Raw genomic sequence first — 25310 nt, 5'->3', positions numbered from 1 at the left:
TGCCTCATACTCTAGTTCTGTCTCTCTCTTTATTCATTCACTGCTACTCCTCCCAGCAGCATCCACACACAACCACAGCACTCTGTACGACTTGATCCATGCTGTTTAGGACGAATGCAGATAACGCCCACCTCTTCTGCTACTCATCTTCCTTGGAAAAAAGGTAGATTTCCGTGCTGTTGTTTTTTTCCCCTGCATTTAGAGTATGTGGGGGTGGGAGTGTTTTATGTTTTATCTGAGTTTGATTCATCTGAGATCCACTGCCATATGTTTTATCTTGTTTAGCAGTATAATTTTGTAAAATTTAAATGTAAGATATAAAGGGGTACTTTATGATCATTTTGATTTAAGAAAAGTGCCTCAAAAAGTTTTTAATATCTTCTCTAGAAGCATAAATGTGTGTCAAACAGATTGGTGTTGAACCTATACTAAAAGTAAATTTACCGCTGTCGGAAGGAATATTTCAATTGAAAGTCTGTCAAACCAGTCTGGAGACACACAGTTGTGTTTGACTTTCTTGCAGATAGGTGGTAATACCTTAGTCTTATCTAACGTTTTAAGCCTGTGGTGCACCAAAATGTCAATTTGAAATAACTGTACGTTCCTGGTTACGAATTATTGATCATCTGGTGTCATAGTGTTGCAGCTGTAGTGGCAGCCATTTGAAAGACAGTGGCATTAGCACATCAGGGTTGTTCCTCACTTCCTATAATGGTACTTCTCCCATATATGACCTGTGTGATTCACTTCTTGGGAAACTTGACTTGGTTTAAGCTTTGTGTTACTTGTTGCAACCCTGATTTACAGAAGTGTCTGGGATTCCCCTGCACTGAGACACTCTCAGTTCTTCTCTTTGCACATTTCCTCTGAAGCCTCTCCCTCAATCAGGTTTAAGATTTAAAGTAAGACCTGCTCATTCTGCAGTTCATGTTCATTTTACAGATTGAATGGCAGTCCAATCTGGATCAAATGACACTATTTTTTGATAGCTGTGGCAATGATAATGTTCTAGTTACAAGTCATGATTTGTTTTTTATTATTTTTGTTGAAAAAAAGTAAACATCATTGTATCAGGATGATACAGCTCTAATTTGATCTCTGGTCTAATCAAGTTAAACAGTAATATGAAGTTTTAATAACATGATATGGATATCTAATCTGGCTGCAAATGGACCCTGTGTCAGTTCTCAGTTGCATGTTCCTTCTTCTGTGCTGTTGGTGTTCCGATTGTGGATAGCGTGACTCCAACACAGCATGAGAGGTATTATCAGAGAAACGATGAAGTGGGCTCTTCAGCAAGCTGCTACCGTGACAGTCTCTCATGGGCCAAAGACAGCATGGAGATTAGACTAGAACATGACACAGAGACAGAGTAAACTACTGGTACTTAAACATGACCGACAAAGAAAAAATCTTGGGGGCTTAAGCTGATGTGTTCACTGTCTCTTCTTTTAATTAGACAGGGTGAAATGCAGTGCAGGGAGCTGTAAACCTAATTTAAAAAGCACAATAAGAGAAGGTTTATGCAGAGTAAAAGAGCTCAACAAAAAGCACAACTTCAGCCGACAGGACAAGATGGCACGAGATTTCAGTCTAGGAAAGGAGGCCATGATTTGTTATTTGCAGACATGGTTCATCTGTGGAGAACCATTTGAATTTGGCCAAAACTGTGCCAATCTCCCAAGAAAAATCCTGACACCATTACCTTTTAATTTCCTTATTACACAGGGCCCAAGAAGAGGTGGAGAACCCAGCAAGAGACACATATTTTAAGTTACTTTGCGCTCTTGAAGAGGGACCTTTTTTTTTTCAATAATTCATTATGCATAGCAGCTCCGGCTCTCCCTGGTATTTCTCCTACCTTCTTGACGTCAGTTGCCATTTGTGAGGGTTACCCTAGCAACGGCTGGCCTCCCCGGGAGATGTCTGGTGGATAAGACGGCCCTGATAAAGCCTTTTAAGGTTCTACTGTTGCTACATCTCTTAATTGCCTTTGATGAAGTAAAAATTTACAGGGAGGTCTTCGAGGTGCGTCCCCATATGGCGAGGGGGAATGCAACATGCAGATAAAAATAGAAAATGAGATAGTGCTCCAAATTGACATCCTATTATCTCCACTTGATTTGATCACCCTCATATTGGGGTAATTTTTTTAAACAGATCTGAAATTTTATTGGCTATGTTCAAGCTATTTTTGGTCTGTTTTTCCTCTCATCTGCTGCACAAAAGGCACATGTGTTCAACTAACTCCAGTAAGATGACAAAGAGATATGCAAAATCTAGCAACAGGAAGAGACTAATTCATAATGCCTCTGAAAAATAAACAGCGAAACACAAGATGATGGAATAGATCAAACACCATTAAAATCATTTATTTAAGCCATTAAACTCTTAATTTACTGTCATGCAAACTTGTCAATGCACTTTACTTATTCTAATGTCAAAATAAAACTCATTGCTGCAGCTGACGTCAGTATTACTTTGCATCCATGCAAACATTTGATGGTAAACTCCAGAACTAAACCTACAAATAGAAACCTGTTGCTAGTTACAGGTGCCTTTTACAGTGTTATGAATGGAAATTCTGGGGTCAGCTTGTTGTTTCTCCTGAGGCCTAAACTGCCTTCACATTCAAATGACTCCATCTGACTGTAACAGTACTTTGAGGTGAATTTGCATTGATGCAATAATGTCTCATACATGAGCAACAACAAAGTTAAAATACTGTACACAATACTTGTTCCAGGTTCCAGGCTCCAGGGGCTATTTATAGCTCACCGACATGTGTGCCTTCATTCTTTTTTTCAGACACCAGGCTATTGATGTGCTATTTTTACAGTGTCAATTTGCTCCCCCCCCTTTCTCAGTTGCCAAGCAATGGGGCCAAGGGACCCGATTGGCTAAGGATGTGCTTTTCAACACCTTGACTCTGGTTCTCAGCTGGCTTATTTATTTAGTCTTCTAGTTCACAAGGCTATGAACAGTAGAGTGACTCCAGATCATTCTATAACTAAAACCGAATCCATGGCCCCATATTGAAAATAACATTGCAGTGAATGGTTGTTTATCAGCTGAACTGAAGTGTTTTATTTGAGTAAAATATTGTTGCGTTGTATGATTTAAAGCTCAATTGAGAAACCACCTCAGATGTTGAGCAACTTTGAATTGACAGGACAGGGATAAATCTATTGTAAATACTGTTACCTACAAATATAATTGACAACAACAGTACTAGCCTAACCAGCACAGTCATTGTGAAAATGAAGGGCCTGATAAATGGTTACCCCATGACAAGGATCACCCAACTCTCTAGTTTGTGAGGATATTGTCAGATATTTGAAGTAGATTAAAGGCTACTGGGGGTTATACCTTACCCATTTCAATAATAACTGTCCACTTAGATATGTGTTTGGTTAATGTCTGTATTAAATAATATCACACGTTACATATTTCTCAGCACTAATGACAAACCAACCACAACATATGCTTCTGCTATCATGCAAATCCTAATCCCAATAATATATTTGGGGGGGGGAGATTGGTCTGACACACCTAAACTACTGCTGTGTGTGTGTGTGAATTCAATTAGACTTAATCTGACCCCATACCACTCCGAAAGGAAACCAAGGGGCTGGGCAACTTTCATCTTCCCTACATTGATTGTGGCTCGTGCAGAGATATGGAAAAGCCTATCCCACTGCTCCCTTTCATTGGCCCCATTAAAAATTCATCCTGTCCTAATGGAGAAAGATCCTTTTCAATGAGCCAAATGCAGACCAACTGTGGTGTGCCAGGATGACACTTGGCACAGCTGTCTCCTGGCAAAATCCATCCCCAACAGCTTCAATTTTGATTCTGGGTGGCTTTTGGAATAGTGATGTATTTTCACTGTCTCTTACAATGAAGGTTACCAGTCTATAGTTAATTCAATTATAATTTATACTGGTTTGTGGAATTTGGATATAAATATTATGCAGATGCAGAGTATGCATTTTAGGGGGTCATCTCCCTGGTGTTGTGAAGATTCAATTTTTTTTCACATGTGCCTTATAAAATGAGACAGTAATGACATCTCATTTTACCTGATTAAACTTGCTGACAGACTGAACATTATTGAGTATCTTTGGAGGAACTTTATTTTTCAGTCTCAAATAAGGGCTTAATGGAAGTGGGATGAAAAATCACTTAGGTTACAGTAAAGAGGAAAGCTCTGCACATTTTAAATAAAAATTAAAAACGATCACAGGCCCATAATCCACTTGTTAACCTTGACATTCCAACAGCAATACAAAAGTGTGAGAAGTTGAGGCTATACCCTTACATACTTTTAGTCTAAAGTATTTGGTGTTTGTTCGTATTTTTCCATACAAATCATCCATTATAAGAAATAAGACTACTTTAAAATGCTGCTGGTAGGTAAAATCACGGTTGGAGTAAACTTGAAACAATATTGTTCTTCCCTCACCACAGTTTTTCTGTTGACTTAGGGCTGGCCTAGGTTTACTCAACGTCTTAGTGTGTATGACAATGAGTGATATTTGTTTAACCTGAAGTGTGACTTTGCAATCCTGGGCTACAGTTCATTAAAATCACTCCGACTACTATCGCTACTACTACTACTACTACCACTACTACCACCACCATCGCGGGTTTTATAGGTCTAATATTTGTTTCCTGTATCCCATTCGGTTCCGTTTTGTTGAGGGGGCTGACAGACGATACCATTTCGGTAGTAGGTTACACAACCCATTTCAGGCATTTTCTGCTGTCGAAAACTATGTCAAATGTGATTGTTTTGGAGCACCAACTAATACATACAAAGTGTTATGAAGAGCTGATATGTAATGTCCAGTCATAGCGTGTATATAATACAACAGTTAATCTATTAACGGCTGCGCACCCCTCAGCGTAGGCTGTTGCCATGTTCCCACTTTCATGGGTGTGGTGATTAGCTTGCTTGGTGAAAAATTTTAGTCTAATCCGACCCGTGTTGCGCCCGCTTGTGCCCCATTAAATCGATTAAGTTGTTATAAAATTAAGACCTTTCCTTTTATGATTTCTCTTACTGCAAGGAGCATGGCTGTCGCTTGAAGACATACCGGTGTGACTCGGATTTAAAGGACGGACAGAGCCCGAAAGCCTGTTTCAGGTGAGGACGTGAAGTCTTGTCTTGATATTTTGATGGCTTTAAGGCTATTTCCTGCTTTACTTGCGGCAGTGTTATTTTGCTTTACACAGAGAGTAAACGACAAAATGTTCTTAAGTTTGACATTTTAGTGGTCCCTTGAGCGACAGTGTGGACACTGTTTTCTGTCTATTGTTAACACAATGTGTTTTTTCCTCTCTTAACTGAAACATTTCTACTATCCCGCGGCCTTTTACTGACTGTCAAACGATTCTCAGGCGGAACTAATATGGAAAACATTCACCATTTGACGTTTATTTGTATTTTCCTCGTTGTGTTCACCAGCTTACTCAATCCAGGTTGCATGATACCGTTTGGTGGCATTTTTCTTCCTTTTCTATTTAATGTACGTGTCAGCCCTTTTCCGAGCTGCAACTGGTGACTTTACGGGGTGCGCGACTCTTGCAATTTGTTGCTGCCAACAGGAATCACTGTCTCCTCAGATCAATTCATAAACAAGGATTAGGAATAATAATGATCTTTCTCCAGATGACAAATCTCAAGCTAAAGTTTATGTTTTAGCTGATATGGAAAACGGAAGCTACATGAGTTCCAGTAATGGGTATTTGAATGTAAAGTTTGTGAACACCTTTGATGTAGTCATACTGTATCTGTTTAAGATGTTTTTGGCCTTTGATGCAATCATGTTCACTTTAATCCGTTTTAAAGAGGGTTAGTAGGTGCTTGATTGACAATATGTTGTAACATATTTTGTATAACAAACAGAAAAAAGTGGAAATTAAAGACATGGGGATTACATGCTTTTTCTGTGCAATTGGAGAAAAAACTGAAAGTATCTTCAGTATCTTTAGTTTTTGGATCAGTAGGTTCACAGAACATCAAAATTATAATACTCATACATGTTAATGTTTTCAAACACTGTGTCATAGCCTGCAACTCAAAGCTTGGTACAACAGAACAAGAATTATGACTCTTGGTAATCATATGTCAGGTATCAAGCTACAATAAAAAATCAGGTTTGTGTCTCTTGGGTGTGAGAACTTGTTGCATATTATTCTCAAATCACATATTAAATAGAAGCGGAGTGAGACATGCTTGGACTAATCATACCATTCAAAGCTGTCACCCTAAGGCTTTGTAAATTTGCCAAGGCGTTTCACTGATTTCTGTTTGTTTATAGTCAAAATGAATACTCAGGTAAAAAATGAACAGCTGAATTGGTGTTGACACAGCACTCTTAAAATGATAAACGAGACAGTCTATATGTCTTTAAAAAGGAAAAGTGAGTTATTTTGTTTGTTTTACATTTGTTGAAAGTCATAATGCAGAATGCAGTCACTCTCTGTATTTGAATCAGATTTATCAGGATAATATCTGAAAAGCAAACGTATTACCAAAGCTACGTCACATCTCAGAGAAACTGACCTTTGACAGTGGTTGAATAACACCTTTTTATGACTGAATCAGGATTATAACTGTCAGGAAATGTGGAACCAGAGAGAAAGGAATCATGTTTTTACTTTGGCATATGTTGAAGATGTGAAAATATCCTTGACTTTATGAAATTTGGTCCCAGATATTCTCACTGCAGGTCTTTACTGGCAGTTACACAAAACACAACACGTTGTATGATCATACAGCTGACAATAGGGAAGAAACCTGGCTTCTCACCTTGCTGGAATCTCACCAAGTATTTCCTCCATTCCCTGAATGTTTTGGATAGATAGCAGGTTAGCTGAACAAGTTAACACCTGGTAAAGTGGCCCTGCTGCATTCACTTTTTACTTTCACACACATAACTGAGTTTCCTGCACACTTGTGCTCACCTCCATCAAGAAAAGAAACTTGAAGGGTCCTGAAATTGTCAAACAAACAAAATATAAGATCAGAAATTTGAACTGAATTTAAAACAATCAGCAGAAAAATACTGTATCATAAAATTTTTAAAGAGAATAAGTCATGATTATATTAAAAAAAGAATGGTTGTTGTAAAGTTTTTTTATTTGGAAAACAAAAGAAAGTCCAAGGTAAATCCCTACATTTGGGATTAAAATAGCTAACTGTATGAATAGTATGTGCATACTAAATGTTAGGCTCCCTGTTACCTCAAATTTAGAATATTTTAGTTTCGTATTTGATACAAGAATTGGCGTGTCCATCTTTACAACATGTTCAGGAAAATGATGAATGATGTACTCACAGCTGGCTATGATGCAAGAGCATGTTCAGACCTGGCTCCTAATAATGTCAATTCCTTAACTTCCTGACAATTTCTTGTTGTTGGGCCCCTGTGGCTCTGGGTGCAGCTGCACTGCCTGTACCACCTGCTGCTCTGTTCACCAGTATTAGATCATGGTAGAGGCAGATGTGACTGACTTATAACTGTAAGACAGTCAGCAGAGAAGCAGCGCTCATTTACAAATTAAAGTCAAACAGGAATTTAATTATCTGAAAAGAATCTCTTTCGTTTTTTTTATTTTTTTTATTTGACAAATTAAAAATTTACTGTTCTCTGGTTAGATACTTCCTGTTAAACACAAACTATTACTGAGTCAGCAAACACACACTGAAGGGACAGTGTCTCCTGTGTGTGTATGTAACAGCATGTCCAGGCTTCATGGACGACAACTGACGATGATGATGGAGAAGTTAAGTCATTATTTTGTGTGTGTGTCTCTCTCATTCTTTGTAGGTGAGAAGACGTGAAAGACACGGAAAAACAGCAAAAGTCATTGTTCAATATATTTAACTCTTCATTATGAAAAAGTGCATTAGCTGCCCACTGCATACACACCTTAACATCAATTTTTTTTATTTTTTTTTTACAAAAAAATCTTTTTATTATCTTTGTTCACAATTTTGCTATGCTGAAATTTGATAGCAAAAATGGAGTGCTAGTTGGCATCTTATAGCACTCATAAGTATATAGAATCTATCAATTCATTATTGAGTTAAGAAAATTGTTATGAATTATTCAGTTGACCAATCAACCTATTTAGTATCCCTAAAATTAACTTAAAACTAAAAATTCATTTCAGCATCTTACGGGCTAAGAAAGCAAAGAACATCAGACTGCAGTGTGTGAGGAGTAATGAATGTTATTCATCATTGAGCTGTTTTTATCCCATGCCTCAAAAAGCAACATGGTATCCACATTTTACATCAACCATCAGCTGACCACTAACTGCAAGCGGGAGTACTTTTTAAATTTTGCTCCAATTTTTTTTTTTTATCATATATTTTAGATCATTCTATTCAAGAGATGGCTGCAGGGTCCTTTTGTAGTTATCCAACCAGTTCTGCTAATCATGTAGCCTATTATTCAGGCTGTATACCATCAAAACTTTTTCAAATGTATTTTTTATACTTTAACTGTCTTTTTCTGATCAGAGTTTTAGCTATTAATTATTAAAATGTGAATTTGGCAATAATGCTTAAACGGTTAATTGAAAAATGTGTAATAATTTTTTCTAGCTGAAGACTCATGAGTTAATTGAATGCAAAACTTTACAGATGTGATACAAAGATCCAAACGTGTGTTTTCCTACATTTGTTACAAATACATCAGTTGACTGAATGTTTGACAGAACATGTTGAGCCAGAAAAAAGCCTGTGGTGTTTGGAAACACTGTGATCTCATATTTTTTCCATCATTATAAAGTCTGAATATTCATTTGTTGCAATCGGTGAATAACTCTACATTGGTTGTTCTGTTTTTTTTGCATCCTTGATGTAGCACTGAAGAAGCTGCAGTTGTCTGGTTTCAGGTCAGATGTGGTAGAGGGTGAACACATTAGAGGGATGTTGGTCATTTTATGTCAGTAGGGTACAGCAATAATTTTCAGTATTGCCAGTTTCAGAGACCCAACTATGGTGGTGCCCAGCAGCACTATCTACTGTAGCTGGCAGCCACATACTAAACCAGGCATGGGCAAACTATGGCCCGGGGCCACATGCGGCCCGTTAAACGTTTTAATCCAGCCATCGAACTTGAAAAATTAAATGAATAAACCCTCTGTAGAGACACTGGCTTTGTTGAGGTGAAGCGTAGGCCTATTACTCCATGTTTGCACTTTACCCTCTGACCCATCAGCCCTTCTGTAAAGATGAACGGCCCTAAGAAAAGGAGAGAACAAAACAAAACTCATTGAAACATATGGAAGTGCCCATATGCGCGGATAAGATGGAGTGGATCGTCAGAGATCTGTTACTCCTAAAAAAAAAAAAGCTCAGGAACATGTCTGTATAAACCTTCAACCAGAGTTATTTGTCAAAATTTTTATATAGAGATGTTCACATTTAATATCAAAATATCACACAAACAATTTTGACACAATCTTTTCTTATTTTTTGTTTTTTCATTTTTAAAAACCAGGACAGAAAAAACGTGTTTTTCTGTAATTCTGTTTTTCCATTTTGGTTTTAAAACAGGAAAACTAAAAAACAAGTCCATTTTTTCGTTTTTCGTTTTTTTTTCTAATTTTGTTTTGAAACAGAATAACGAAAGAACAAACCATACACAGATTAAAAATCCCATTATAATTCCATTCTCTCATATTCTAATTATAATTTCAAAACAAAATCAAAACGGCGAAAAATAGACCGTTATTTGTTTTCTGATTTTTTATTTTAAAATGGATATGGAATGAATGAATGATACCCTGATAGGTTACCAAAGCACTCCATCCATCTGCTTCTGGTCCGGCCCCTTTGTCAAATGTTAGAACTCATTGTGGCCCACGAATCAAAAAGTTTGCCCACCCCTGTACTAAACAATAGGCAGCTCCAACACACAGCTCTGTCTTTGTAGCCCCTGATATTGTTTTGTGCTCTTGGCTTAGCTGTCTGTCTACATGACTCCAAACTTACTCAAACGTAGCAGCCGACTGTGTGACAGCTTTCACGGCTGTGGTAACTAGTGGTTGATTACTTAAGCCGTGATCAGTGGTCTGTTTTGGTTTCTAAATGACAAATGTCTTCTTTCGAGTTTGAATCAGATGCCTCATGTGGCAGTTTTTCAGAAATCACTGCCAAGGCATGGCAGAAATCTGAGTCAGCAGTCCAATAACTCCTCAGAGCTTTAGTGTGCATTTAGTGAGATTCTCCATCAGACCTCTTTCAAACTTGACTCAAATTATAAACAAGGTGTTGACAGGCTGTTTCAGTGACGCAGCGGAGTTCAAAGTTATTCAGAATTATTGGTCCATGACAGTCGCAGGTCAGCACTACATCACATGCGGGCTGATGCTGAGGACCTCTCTTCAGGGGAGTTGCGTCATTTGGAGGAGGGAGTGACCTCACTCCTGGGCAGCTGAAAACATTGTAACGCTGACGCCTCATTGCTGTCAAAGATCCCTTTGGCTGTGTCCACAATGAGCAGTCCAAAGCATCTTTCCATTTGTTAGTTAAAGCAAAGCACTATGACCAAGTGAGGAGTGAATCTACAAGAGGAGTTCCCACACATTTTCAATATCTTGAATAAATCATAACAATGTAAAAACTAAAATTACTCTGTCTTACTTAATTATTTTCTTCATCTAGGTTACAGAGTTTTATCTCTAATTGAATTGATGATCTGGATCCACTGGCTTTGTAACCTCTGCAAAAAGAGGATGAAGCACAAACAACCTCCTTCCCATATTAACATGATTTCCTGTAGAGAGGAAGGGCTGTGCTCCGTCTAATTGTTGAATTATAGAAAATGGAACTGAAAATTTAATCTCCGAGGGGTAGACTTCAGCAGCACACTGTCAAACAGCCAGTCAAATGAAGTGGGGGTTGTGGGGGCGTGGTCCAAACATTTCTGAGGAGTGTTTTAAGTGCTTTGTGACCCACATTCAGACTCCCCAAGGTAAAGGAAGTGGCAGCCTGCATATGTATATGTGCTCACACACATAAACGCATACATGTATGTGCAAACAGATGCTTGGTCTGACACACAAAACGATGGTATTCCACACTGTGTGCTCATGCAGCTATGAAAGTGCACACATTTTTCATTTTTATATTGTCCAATGAAGATCTGACCACACACACACACACACACACACACACACACACACACACACACTCTCTCTCACACACAGACGTTCAGGGCTCTTTTTGGGCGGGTCGAACAAACAGCACAGTGCAACAACACAAAAGGCTGATTGAGTCAGGAAAGGTCAGAGCCTGGCTCAGATGGCCTTTTGAACCAGACTGGGGGTGTTTGAAGAGCCGGGCCACCCTCCGAGCTCCCACCCAGCCCCACCCTTTGCAGCACCCTCCTTTGGTCTGAGCCCATACAGGATACCTGTGTTTGTCTGATAGAGTCTCCATCCTTTACCCTCATAGTATTTCTGTCTTCTGTCTTGCAGGTGTCAGCTGGTAAAGAGTCTGTGAGTGTGTGTGTGCCTGTGTGTGTGCGTGTGTGTGTGTGTGAGTGTGTGTGCAAGAGAGAGAGAGTGTGTGTGTGTGTTTGGGGCACGTGTGATTTCCCGGCCCTGTCGGTATTTGGAACGGAGCGTGGCCTAAACACATCACAGAAGGACAATGAGCGAGCTGGAACAGTTGCGGCAGGAAGCCGAGCAACTACGCAATCAGATCCGGGTAGAGCACAAATTTACACATTTGTTTATGCTGGTGTGTGTGAGTGTGTGTGTGTGTGTGTGTGTGGGCTGGTGGATGAAAGGTGTTGTACATCACATTTGTGCTACTTTATAATCCATGAGAGTAAATGATGCTCTCAAAATATCCCTGTAAACCAGCCACCAAACCTGTGGAGACTTTGGGTGATTGTTTTGTAATAGCTGCAAGATTAAGTTTCTCAATCACTTTTGCATCATGCTTAGACTCTTAAAAGCAGTTTTAATCACATATTTTCTCCAGAAATTCAACTACATGTTATGTTTCATGTCTGCTCAAGGTAATTAATTTTTTTTTTTTTTTTACAGGATGCCAGGAAAGCGTGTAGTGACTCAACTCTGTCACAAGTAAGATCAATTAAGGCTGTGTTTCTCAAAGTGAAATTATTTTATGAACCATAGCTCTGGGGTCCACAGAATAACTTAAAAACATTTGCAAAAGTGTGCTATATCATTGAAAAAGCATTTAAACAAACTAGGATCTGGGAACGGAGCTATTTTTTTTTCAATATTCTTATGTGATCGTGACATGTTTATCACTTTATAATGTGCATCAACAGGAAAAAAAAACTCAAAACGAACAACACCTTGGTGCAGGAGTGTGCACAGACTTTTAAAGGGCAGGGTTGAAACAACAAAAAGGGCGCTTATAGTAGGGATGGGTACCTTTCACATTTGAAACGATACAGTACCAATGCCCGGTACCTGGCAATTGGTACCGGTACTCAGCGGTACCAATTATCGGTACTTTTTTGTGTTTCTGTGGTAAAAAATACCTATTTGTTTAGTAATAAAATACTTTTTTTGACTACACATATTTATTCTTCATTAAATTACCTTGCAATGCTGTGCTCATGTCCAGCATGGAAAATTGGCTACCCTTCCACTCCCTCACAGTCACAAGGATGCATTTAGGTACCTAAACATGGTACCTTTTGATTTTACATGAACCGGTACTTAGAGGTCGACCGATATGGGTTTTTTGGGGGCCGATGCCGATGCTTTCCAAATTTGGGCAGCCGATGCCGATATGCATAGCCGATTTTTCCAATTTGATATTCAGGCCGATTGTTAAATAAATATATATTTATCACATTTTTGTGAAACGCAGCAATTTCTGAGCAGCTAAAAGAAATCTATTACAACAAGTCGTGTCCAGTCCTCTGATCATTTATTCAGCTTTCAAAACAATGAAATATTTTGTCTGAGTAAACACATAATGTAACAAGCAGTAGTAAACATTCACACTCTTCTTAAAATGTTAAAAAAGAAATTTAAACTTATTAATATAATTTGAACAAAAGTATGTAATGTATCCAAGTGGTTCCACAAGTTTGAGGTGCTCATCTTTTTTGTGCCTGATCAAATATTGCGTCATTTTATACAACGGATCAAAAATCGGCTTTTTAAAAGAAAATACGGCCGATGGCCGATAGAGACAAATGTCCGAATATCGGCCTGATATATCGGCCGGCCGATATATCAGTCTACCTCTACCGGTACCCGGTACTTTTGACAGAATTTGGTCGGTACCTTTAAAAGTACCTAATTCTGTGCCCATCCCTAGCTTATAGCGTTTTTGCTACCCAAGAGGGCAGTTAAGTGTGTGTTTTGCCAACCAAGAGGGCACTTACACACATGTTTATGGCTCCTGAGACGTCACTTCAGTGAGTGTTTTCCAACAATTGGGCCACAAGTGGGGTGACTGCCCTCTCTGCCCCCTTTTTACACACAACTGCCTCAGAGGCAACATTTCATCCAAGTTTACAAGATGTGTTACTTGGAAAGTATAAATATAGCCTAATTCTATCTTTGCAAAATACTACACAGCATAATATCAAGCTAATCATTGTTATAACAAGAGGGAGGTCCTTGGAAAAAATGTCTGATGTGAAAGGGATCCATTGTCTAAAAAAGTCTGAGAACCCCTGAATTAAGGTAACAATAGTCATGTTTGCCTAATTTTGAATGGTTGGTGACTATTTAAGGAGAAAAGGATGGAGAGTGATTGACTTCAAATTATCTTCCAATGTAAACACATAACGATACAAGGATTTCTGGTGATCAATTAAAAGTGGAAATGTCAAAGAGACATGGCACTTTGCTCAGTACACTAACTATATTACGTCATTAGAAACTTCTAACTCACTTTCCTTTATGTGTTGGGATCAAGCGTAGCATGTATGAACAAACACAATGTGTGTGTGTGTGTGTGTGTGTGTGTGTGTGTGTGTGTGTGTGTGTGTGTGTGTGTGTGTGTGTGTGTGTGTGTGTGTGTGTGTGTGTGTGTGTGTGTGTGTGTGTGTGTGTGTGTGTGTGTGTGTGTGTGTGTGTGTGTGTTGAGACCTTGAGTGTGGCTGCTGACACTTCTTCCTGTGTTTTGGCAGATCACAGCTGGTCTGGACTCAGTGGGCCGGATACAGATGCGGACACGACGCACTCTCAGGGGCCACCTGGCCAAGATCTATGCAATGCACTGGGGGAGCGACTCCAGGTAGTTTATTGACTTTACAGGCTGAACATTCATGTTTTTTTCTTAATTTTGTCCACATTCTGTCACAGTGAAGGAGAGTTAAAGTATATGTATCAGTGTTGTGTTGGTTTGATGTTGATAAAAATGGCTTAAATCCTAACTAAAGTAATTCATTCCTGTCTCACTCTTGATCTTTCCTTCTGTCTATCTGTCTCCAAATGCAATGCACTGGGGCAGTGACGGCAGTCCCAGGTGTGGGACTATACTACTACCACCACCACTACCACTACTACCACTATTAATACTACTTCTGCTACTACAGTTCTACTAATCTGACTAATCCCACCATAACTGACTGCTCCCACTTCCACCACTGCACACCAAATGACTGAGAGCTCGCACTGTCCTGCACCCTCACTACGATCACAGAAATGACATGCACTGGGCACAGAGACAAGCAGCTACCACAGACTTTCCAGTCAGTACATAAGAATTAAATATTGTTAAAAGTTTCTCACATACTCTGAAGATCAGACCATAGCTGTCATGTTATTAAAACTTACAAACTGCCTTTCAGCTGTTTGCTGCAATTATCAGCACATCTGATTTTGTTGTTTTGGAAGAATGTTGTAGAGTTTTTGATCTTTTTCATGAAGTAGTTTTCTCTTTTTCAGTTTTACACATATGTTTCAGTAGAATATGCAAAATACTGATATGGTTTGACTGATAGGTTGCTGGTGTCTTAATCCAGGGTCTTCTGTTCCGTGTGTGTGTGTGTGTGTGTGTGTGTGTTGAAGTGAATGTATGCATCTGTGTACCAAGCACCCTCTGGGTGACCCAGCTGGAGGCCAGTGTTTATTTTGTATACAGGGACTGACATTTGAGCATGATTGCTCTACTCTTGATTGTAGCATAGCACTGTCAACTTCCTGTCCCTGGAGAGAAGGAAACACCCAGCCAGGGGGAGAGGGGGGTGGAGGGGGTCCAGCTGTTTCTGCATCTCCACCATCTTAACTCTTCCTCTTCCCCGACTGGTTCTACTTCATCATCTTCTATGTCTTCCCTCTCTGCTCTCTCTTATTGCTGCCCCACCTCGGCTTCTTTCTGGTGCTTTCCCAACCCCTCAGGCCTCCACCTCCCTCCCAACGGCAGGGACTTTTACATAACTGTGTGATAAATATTAGATGGAGCAGACATTAAAAGTGAGTAGCTTCCCTGAATAAGGAGGCTTCCAGAGGGAGGGGAAGAGGATGAGTGAAGATGTAGTAAAACAGCAGAGAGTTGTCGGGGAGCTCACACTGAATGCTTTCATAGCCGTTCAGAGAGTGAAGCACAACAGTCTTCGAAGTGGCTGTCTCTCATTGCTTTAAATGATCCACATGCATGAACTGTAGATTTTCTTTTCTTACAAAAACAAACTGGTGTATCAAGATGTGAGCCTGACTTAATGCTGTTCTGTTCACTTTTTCCCAGGTTACTTGTCAGTGCCTCACAAGATGGAAAGCTAATTATCTGGGACAGCTACACAACAAATAAGGTAAGCTTATCAGAAGTCAGTCATACAACTATCATAACTACTCATTTCCACCAAATCAGTCATGTGACTGGAGTATACTCATCAGTCTCTGCCCCATTCTGCATTTTCCAAAACGTCTCATTCCAAAATGTTTTTCTGAACAGATGCGTTAATTTCTTAATGATTTAAGATAGTTTTGCCTCCCTTTTTTGAAAGTTTGTAGCAATTATGGCCGTGTAAACTGTACCTAGACTGAACAGAGGTTCTGTCTCACTAGCCATGTATACATGGATCCAAATATTCTGCTTGCATTCGGTTCATTTGCTCGTAAGGAAAGAATTTAACCTTTGTATACACCACATTCCGAAAGAAAAGTGCCAATCTGAATATACATTTAATTGGTTTCACGGGGGTGGGATATTCCTTTCCCCAAACCGATTTAGGTATTATGCACTCAAATGGAAAGTTGTCAGGGTGCGTTCTTTCAGCGCATGCTCAGATATGACGTAGCTACGTTCCTAAATTTGTTTAAGTTTGTTTATGTTTGTTTGCACATGCCCCATTGACTATTCTGTTTGATTATAGCAGCACATGTAGACCAGAGATTGGAATATTCCTACCCATGTATACTATTGTTTTCGGAAAAATTGTAATTCAGAAAGATTCCATTTGGAAAGACAAAAAACTTTTCATGTAACCGTGGGTAACGATATTTTACATCTTTAGAAGAGAAAATAAACCACCCGGCAGACCTTTGTGTCCTTCAAGCACTGGTTGTTCAGTTCAGACCAGCCACCTCCCTTTCACCACTGTCATGATGTCATATTATTATTTTATTGGTAAAACCACATCTTTAGCTACCCAGATAAATGGAAGAAAACATCCTTTAACATCTGCGGTTCACAGAACAACCTGGAATTTTTACAGAAACATCATTTGACCTCCAAGTCCTTAATAGCATAGAAGTTTAACATCATTTGCTGGATTTGATGAACAATTCCCATCTTGTCTCATTCACAGATGCATGCCATCCCACTGCGCTCCTCCTGGGTCATGACGTGCGCTTACGCCCCCTCTGGGAACTACGTGGCCTGTGGAGGGCTGGACAACATTTGCTCCATATACAGCCTGAAGACCCGTGAAGGCAATGTGCGGGTCACCAGAGAGCTGCCAGGGCACACAGGTAGGCGCAGAGCCGGATGGAATCAATATTAATATAAAAAAGAGCCTATTGTTGGCTGGCTTTGGAGAAACATAATTTTGATTATGGTGTTTTGTAGAGTCGATTTAACTCATATTAGTTAGTTTTCAAAAAAAAATCTACACTCAAGGACTGGATCAACATCATTCCAAGATGGTCAGAGTTTCTGCAGAATATTTTTGCTTCTTTTCAAAAATGCAGGTTTTACCCCAGAGCTTGAAGGGGACATATACTGATCCCTGATTTAATACTTACATATAATATAATAAAGTTGAAAAGAAGACCTTTCACCCCCTGAATTTTCAAAAAATGAGATATTGTATTTTTTCTGATATCCTAGAACGAGATTTGATGCCTCTGAAAATAGGTCATTGCCATTTGGCTTAGAGATTTGGACCTTCGTGACGACACGAGGATCCTTTCTTTTTATTGGAGTAATCTGATAAAGCAGCTCCTCCTCTGTGAAGTCAGTTAGTCACACAACCGCCACCGAGGGATTCACCCACCAAGAGCTGAGTAAAAATAAAGCTCCCTACTAGCTCTGGCTAACTTGACTGAGTGCTGGATGCAGGGACTCTGCTCTGCTGAGCAGCTCGGCTTTACATGGTGAATTAGCAGTTAAAACACTCTAGTTTTAGCAGACGTAATACTTGTGAGACTGTGATATTTGCATGCTTGTTCTGACATGCACTGTGAACCTGGACCACAATAATGTTGCGGTACTAACATCGTGACAAACTGACGGTAGAGGCGATCTTTAGACTACACTTTCAGCATGATGGATAAAACAGACAGAGAAAAGTGGAGGAGCAGGATGGAGCCCTGTTATAGAAATAGTTTATTGGTGAAGTCTGCCTATGTTTCAACGTATAAACTATACATGTTACAGTACTGGTTTGACTCACTACACTGAAGCGTCCTGAGATGATCGGTGTCGAGGTGGATTTTCTTCCTCCTGAGCTGAACAGTCCGGGTCTGACTCGGGGTCCAATACAAAAGGACGTATCCTACACTCTGCCATTTTATTAGTGCTATCAATGCCTTACGGTGAAGTTTTGGCAAACAGCAAACTCGCTCGGTCTGCTCCTCGGCAATTTTGTAAATACTGCCATGCTGCAAAAACCGCTCCCTGGCTCTACCCCCTCCGCCCCTCTGATAGAACTGACCAATCAGAGCACAAAGGGCTGTGACGTTACGAGGTTACTGGAGGTCATTCTCCAAACGGAGCGTTTCAACGAGATCTTCAGAATGGCCTAAAATGAGGATATTGAGAACGCTATTGTGGGGCAATGAAGGAACTAAATGACTTGTACTGAGGGCAGAAATGCTTTACAGGCATCCTAGTCTGGCATAGTGAAAAGGAGAAACAAGCATGATATGTCCCCTTTAATGAGCATAATTGAACAGTACATCCTGGTTCTCACTGATTTCACAAAAGATGATGAAGAAAGATTCAAAAATCAACAGGTGTATATTTCTTTAACTTGTAAAAAGGATTTGTAGTTGTCAAGATATTTTGTGCGCATGAGAAAGTATTTACTTCATATTGATGTAGTGGGGGAAAAATTGTAGCATGCGATGTTCTGAACCACTCAACAGTTAGGTGCCTCACCCAGGGGTGCTGATAAGGCAGGGTATGGCTCTCCTTGTATGGCTCTCCTTATCTGATGTTGAACCTCTGTTTATCTGCAGGTTACTTGTCCTGCTGTCGCTTCCTGGATGACAACCAGATCCTGACCAGCTCTGGTGACACCACCTGGTAGGCATAAAACTGTCCTCTCCCATTTTCTTATCTCAGGGGGTTTAAATGTTCAAATAAAGTCCTGTTTGTTATAAAGCTTCACATATACATGTACAAGTAACAGTCATTGTCTCAGAGGACATTTTTTTAACTGATATCTCTTTTCTTTCTTTCTTTCTTTCTTTCTTTCTTTCTTTCTTTCTTTCCAGTGCACTGTGGGACATTGAGACAGGCCAGCAGGCCACTAGTTTCACCGGCCACACAGGGGACGTGATGAGCTTGTCTCTAAGCCCAGATTTTAAGACCTTTGTGTCTGGAGCCTGTGACGCCACCTCCAAGCTTTGGGATATCCGTGATGGCATGTGCAGGCAATCCTTCACCGGCCATGTGTCTGACATCAACGCTGTGGCCGTGAGTACTGACGTCACAAACATCTCACTGCTGTCTCCGTATTAGCTGGGAACTTTCTTTCTTAGGGAAAAGCAAGAAATCAAGTCTCCTCCAGAGGTTTCAAATTACAGAACATAAGTTATATGTTTTATTCCTTTTCACCTTGCTTCTATTTAATTGTAATTTGTGTCCTCTTGCAGTTCTTCCCTAATGGGAACGCCTTTGGTACAGGCTCAGATGATGCCACCTGCAGGCTTTTTGACCTGCGTGCTGACCAGGAGCTCATGATGTACAGTCATGACAACATCATCTGTGGAATCACCTCTGTGGCTTTTTCCAAGAGTGGCCGACTACTGCTGGCCGGTTACGATGATTTCAATTGCAACGTCTGGGACACTCTGAAAGGCGAGAGAGCTGGTAAGCGGCAAGCCTTTATTTTATTTTCATTATTTCAGATCCCTAGGTGAGAGGGCCCACTCAAAGAAGATATTTTAGTTGCATCAATCTCTTGTCATTTCAAATCCCCTGAAGCAGCAGCACCCCTGTAAAGATGTCATATTTTTTACATTATTGAAGACATGTCTGTGGCTTTCAGCACATTAACAAACTGTTTTATTGGTTCTATGCCAGGAAACTCTGTTTCCTAAGCTGCATGAACATCCAAAGGAAAGTGGCACATATCTGTGTTTTGAAGGCATGGCAGATGTTGCTTTTGTTTGGTTGTATTCACAAAAGATACATGCTAATATGTAGCCTACCAAAATTTTATAAAACAGTCAAATACAGAAAAATCTTTCCCTTGCAAATCAGAGATGTTTGTTTCTAGAATCTGTTTTTGTGATCTGCTGTTGTGCAACACATTGGTTATTTCATGATAAAGGTACATAAGTTACACACTCACTCTTTACTGAGGCATCAGGTTGTATTTGTTGTAAAAAAAAAAAAAAAAATCATTTGACGGTTGTGTTTTCTTTGACCTGCAGGTGTGCTAGCAGGCCATGACAACAGAGTGAGCTGCTTAGGTGTGACAAAAGACGGCATGGCTGTGGCCACCGGCTCCTGGGACAGTTTCCTCCGAATTTGGAACTAAAACAAACCTCTTCCCTGTTATGCTCAATCACTGCCTGCCAACTACCCTTCCTGCTACTCACCTCTTACGTCCCGGCTCATTGGCTGGGCTGGACCACACTGTCAGCCGAGATACTCCCAACTCGCCCTGACCAGCCAACCTGTGACAAACTACCAACTCTTTCTACTTTTTTCTGAGTGGTGATTTTTCACATTACACAAAAACAAGAATAAGAGCGTTTTGGTTGGTCCCAATCAATTAAAAAAAGCAAAAACAAAAAACAGAAGTTGTGAAAAATGGAAGATTTTGCCCTTATAGTTTCTCAAGAAGGTGACAAAACGTCTGTTACCAGACGGCCAACATAATGCCAATGGTGTGTAATACACAGTGTAAATGTATATATAAAGACAGTATATATGTATAGCATTATGTGTGTATATATATGCATCATATATGCATATATAATGTGTATGTATATATTTTTGTAGTTAATTTCCCTCCCTTGAGTTTTTGAAAATGATTGATGTTTATTTTAAATGTACATATCATAAGTGTCAGTTTGATCCTTTAGACGTAGCATTTCCACAAAACTAAACCTGAAAGGTTTTATTCTATTTTCCAAAAATTATGATCCTTCTTAATTAGTTTAGCTTTCTCATCCAGCATCAAAAGAAGACAGAACAAGAAGAAATGAAACATTTGGCAGGAATTTGGCCAAGTTAAACTCACACTTCACACGCAGGTGTGTTTGTGTCTTCATGATACGGACGAAGCCAGTTAATCTGTATCAATGAGTGCTGCATTTATGTGAATGATAGCTGTCGTTAAATTTTATTTTTCTATTTCTGTTTTGTAAGCAGTCATCACCACAGTCGTTTTGTTTGGACAAGAATGTCAAACGTGACAGTGATTAAAAACGAGCAGTATTTTTCTTAAAGATTTGAGTAGATTCAGATGAAAATCCAAAGTAGGAAGCAACAAATGCTAGTCTAGGATAAACTTTTGTTTTTTTTGTTCCATTTTGATTCAACGGAGGTCTTACCTCTACTTATACGGACAGAGGCTACATATCATCTGATGCTAAATATCTGAAGACCACATTCTCTCCATGCAAGTCAACAGCTTTATGCTTTGATTGATATCCCAATAATGGTCCTAAAGACAGGGGCGTCCCATCACGATATCCCTGCCTCCTGTGGCCTGCAGAGTCAACACTTTTCCTTTAAGTTAAGACTCAAGTTGCCCATACAAATGACACTGATGGCGAGAAGGGCGTGACACAAAGAGAGACTCATTCTCTCCAAGCAGAAGCCCCTTTCAACCTGTGAGCCTGGAACAGCGCTGAGGCCTGTATGGACAAATGTTAGAGGATAAACGAAAGGACCATAAGGGGGAGCAGTGATTCTGTCAGGAGCCTCTGAGGATTACGGAAAAAATGAAGAGAGGAAAAAAAGATGTCTATTCATTGTTATTTTTATCTTCTTTTATTTCTTAATGAAGGATCAAAAAGTCCTTATAGTTGTCAGCGAGGTGTGAACTGAGTGACTGCATGGAACTGAAATCATGTTAGCCACCCCAAACTCACACCAGTGCCACCATAAGCCTGTAGAAAAAAAAAAGATACTTTAAAAAATGCTTAACACTTTCAGCATTTTCTTTTCTCCTCACCAAGAACATGTTATAAACTGTTAAGTATTGCTTGTGAAGAAAGTTCACTTGGTAGATGGAAATGTTCACTTGATAGAGAGTTAGAAACCCACTCACAGAATGTAGTGCTGATGTAAACCATTGAGCATGTGGCTTATTTACCCATAGAAGAGAAGCGGTGTCTCTGGTTTTGAGTTGTCTCTCCTCACACATCTTCCATTATTGTATCTCAGCTGAAGGCTTGATTTTTCAAAGATTTATACACACAATGTATGTGAGTTGGACCTATCAATCAGCTGTCTCTGGTGCCTATCTCTAAGTATAAATGTTGACCCACATGGGTTGGATAAAGGAGGGTTTGTGCTCCTGTGAGATACGGCACTATTGTGTCTCCATTCTGCCTTATGATAGAACTCATACTAGAAAACAATACAAGCATCGACTACAGTAATGTTTTCCTCTTCCTTTTTACACACTGATCAACAAGGATTGCTTTTGATTTCCTCTGATCTTAGTGAACACTAAAAAACATGCTTACAGAAAACCACCACAACCACATGTAGCTTTACATTGCGTCTTAAAGCAAGTGTTTTACATCACTTTTTATACTATTCTGCCTTCTACTACCCACAGTTTGTAGACTCTCTTTGGTTTTAATCAGAGTTAATGAAATCTCTCAGCACACCTTGACCACTTTTCCCAATGCTTTACCTGCTTTTACCTGGCTTTAAAGTCATGAATCCATATCGGAGAATGTCAGAGTAACAGTCTTAGGCCTGAAAGTTACTTTAAGGTGTGTAGGATGTGGTATGTATTGCATATCAGCATTGAGGTGTGTGTAGGAGGAGGGATGGTAAGGCGGGATGCTGATTTGCCTAAGTATATGGATAAAATATAAATCTAAGAGTTACTTTCTCATTGGTGCCAATGTTATCCACAGACCCTGAGCTGTGAACTTAAAAAAACTTGTCAGTGTGACAAAATGTTGCTCACTTTACACCAGTGCCAGCCTTCTACATATCCATCCATTATAACCCCATCTGAGTATGATTTTATACCTTATATGTTGTCTGAGGAAAACGTGGACTCCTTATACCTGAAGATAGACTTTTGTATGTTTAAGTGTTAAGTTGATGGTGAATTTTAGAGAAAAGTTTGTATTTTAGCCAGTTGCCATCAGGTGTTCATGTGTCCCCAGTCAAATGTGATAAAACACGGTTAAAAGAAAAGTATTTTGGTTAATTTTTGCTTTCTGGGGGTTGGATCAGTAGACCAGTAACACTTATTTGTCTGTAACATATTAGCTTGGCTACAACCAGCATCCTGTTAGATTTGCACAAAGACTCAAAACAGTGGGGGAGAGCCGAGGACTGTCTAAAAGTAAAAAGAAATGATAAAAAATCTGTCACCCACTAACTTATGTTTTATTTTATCTGTTTTAAAGCATTACTACAATTAGCCTGAGTATTTCTGTGGTAACTTGCTATGTTGTGGTACCACACAACACCGCTGACTTACACTGTGACTTAATATTTCCATATTAGTTACTGTAACATGTTAATTTTTGCGCTCAGCAGTTTAATGAGAGGCTAATGTTTTTACAGTTTTACAGAGCCATTCTAACCATTTCCCTGTCGCCACTCTTCAAAGCTAAGCCAGCCCCAGCTAGCAGTAGCCTCTTTGCTGTTTTGTCAACATTAAGACGCTATGTTTATTTCTGCAAACTGTGCCAGATTGATGACCATATTCTTTCTGACGTGATGACTCATTCTTACCAACTCTGAGTTTTTTCTAACAGGCTGTTTGAAACAGAAAAAAATATACCTTAGCCCTTAACAGCTGAACAAGAGGATTATGTGTATTTCTTACAGTGATAATCAGCATTCAAGCATTTCTTTGCTCTTTCTGTGTGATTCTGCAGTATTAGCAGCTGGACCCGGAATAGTATCACTTCTATGTGCCTGTGCAGTTCACTCATTGAAGTAGTGCTGTAGACTTATTCATTAAAAAGGTGCTTTACTTCATTTAAACTCATGTTATTGATGTATTTTTACAGAAATTCTTTCCTGTATTGTGCAAAGTACCTCTAATGTACTGAACCTGATAACTTTTTGAATATTTGCTGTGGTATGGTGGGCAGTTTTTGTGCCAGCCACCTAAAGCTGTCTCTCCACCCACAGTATCACCATCTAACTTTAAAGAACAGACGTGAAATAATTCACCACTGCAAAAATTAGGCAGTATTTTCCACTGTTTTTGCAAGACCATCTGATTTGTTACATAATACAAGAAATGATTTAAAGTTCTGATAAACAATGAACACAGAAGGGAAAGTTATTTGCCTCCCCTATACTTGCATTAGTTGTCACATGAACAGCACCACAGCACCATCACATGACAAATTCACTGCCCTCGACTCCACAACCCACTGCTCTGACATTTTTCTGGTTTTGATTTTATTTATTTTTGTTTCTAAGCCAGTTAGGACCAGGGACTTTGTGCCATGATAAATCTCTTACAGTGCTATTGTGTGGAATTATAATCACTTGTTATGGAATAATTTTTATAGTCTTTTTCACACCAGACCTTTTTTTTGTATTTGTACAGTGGCTTGGTGATACTGATATGTTGCCATGAGTAATTGTAACCAATAAAAAGCTTCTAACCAAGAATACATGTTTTGTTTTGTTTTCTTTAGAATAGATTAAAAGCAAATATGAACAGCGATCTTTGGAAAGTACTCTTTTTTTTTTTACAGTGTCTGTTCGGCAAAATTTGAAGTAAATAAAGAAAAAATAAGTATGTTTCAGGCAGAACTTTAACCTGTTTTCATGAATTAAAAGCATCTTAAACGAGTCAAAAGAGAACACACAGTTGGAATCCCTTCTTTTTGGGGCTGAATGTTTTTGTATGCTGTGTATTCAACCTCGAACTTATTTATACATAGAAGAGTGACAGATTAAACGAAAAATATATGCAAATGTCTACAGATTTTGACCAAAACTGCATGTAGGACAGCTTTATTGTGTAAACTTTTTAGAACTTACTTTCAATTTTATACTTTTAAAAACACAATTTTAAGTGTGCACTTTCAAGCACAAAATTCAAATTAAACTATGTTAACCACACACGTACGCATACATTTTTGAAATACTTTTTTACACTTTAAAGAACACTTCAATTAATGCTCACTTTTAAGTACACCCTAAAGCAAGCCTTTATCAATTTAAGCCCTTTTTCTGTTTTAGTGTACTTAAATGAGTGTGCGCTTCAGAGTGTGCCTTACAGAGAGCATTTTGAAGTGCACTTGAAAATGCAAATTAAAACGTGATTATTTTTTTTAAAGTATACCTCAAAGTCAGCAGTTTAAGGTTGACACTTGAAACTAAATGTGCTCCTTAGGTGTGCAGAATTGATGGTCTTGACAGGAAAGAGAAAGTTTGTAACCACTGCACCATACTTAAGTATATATGAAAAGTTTATTGTATTGGTCAACAATTCCAG

At 39.2% G+C, this 25310-nt stretch overlaps 1 protein-coding gene across 2 annotated transcripts; it reads left to right on the top strand.

Moving 5' to 3' along the window:
* Positions 1-25: 25 nt before the first annotated feature.
* On the top strand, positions 26-23169 carry LOC141788743 (guanine nucleotide-binding protein subunit beta-4). Of its 2 annotated transcripts, XM_074667787.1 has the most exons (11): positions 41-163; positions 5073-5149; positions 11503-11734; positions 12079-12117; positions 14157-14263; positions 15716-15779; positions 16779-16941; positions 18652-18718; positions 18910-19111; positions 19291-19507; positions 20074-23169. In XM_074667787.1, the coding sequence occupies exons 3-11, from the start codon at positions 11678-11680 to the stop codon at positions 20178-20180; spliced, it is 1023 nt and encodes a 340-aa protein (XP_074523888.1). In that variant the 5' UTR covers positions 41-163; positions 5073-5149; positions 11503-11677; the 3' UTR covers positions 20181-23169. The 2 variants fall into 2 exon arrangements, with proteins under 2 accessions (XP_074523889.1, XP_074523888.1); XM_074667788.1 differs by lacking the exon at positions 5073-5149 and having other exon boundaries at positions 26-163.
* The last annotated feature ends 2141 nt before the right edge of the window (positions 23170-25310 follow it).

Source organism: Halichoeres trimaculatus, unplaced genomic scaffold, assembly GCF_033239565.1.
Source record: "Halichoeres trimaculatus isolate MK-OKI-2021-1 unplaced genomic scaffold, fHalTri1.1 fHalTri1_scaffold_4, whole genome shotgun sequence".
NCBI lineage: Eukaryota > Metazoa > Chordata > Actinopteri > Labriformes > Labridae > Halichoeres > Halichoeres trimaculatus.
This window is presented reverse-complemented; position numbering and strand designations above follow the sequence as displayed.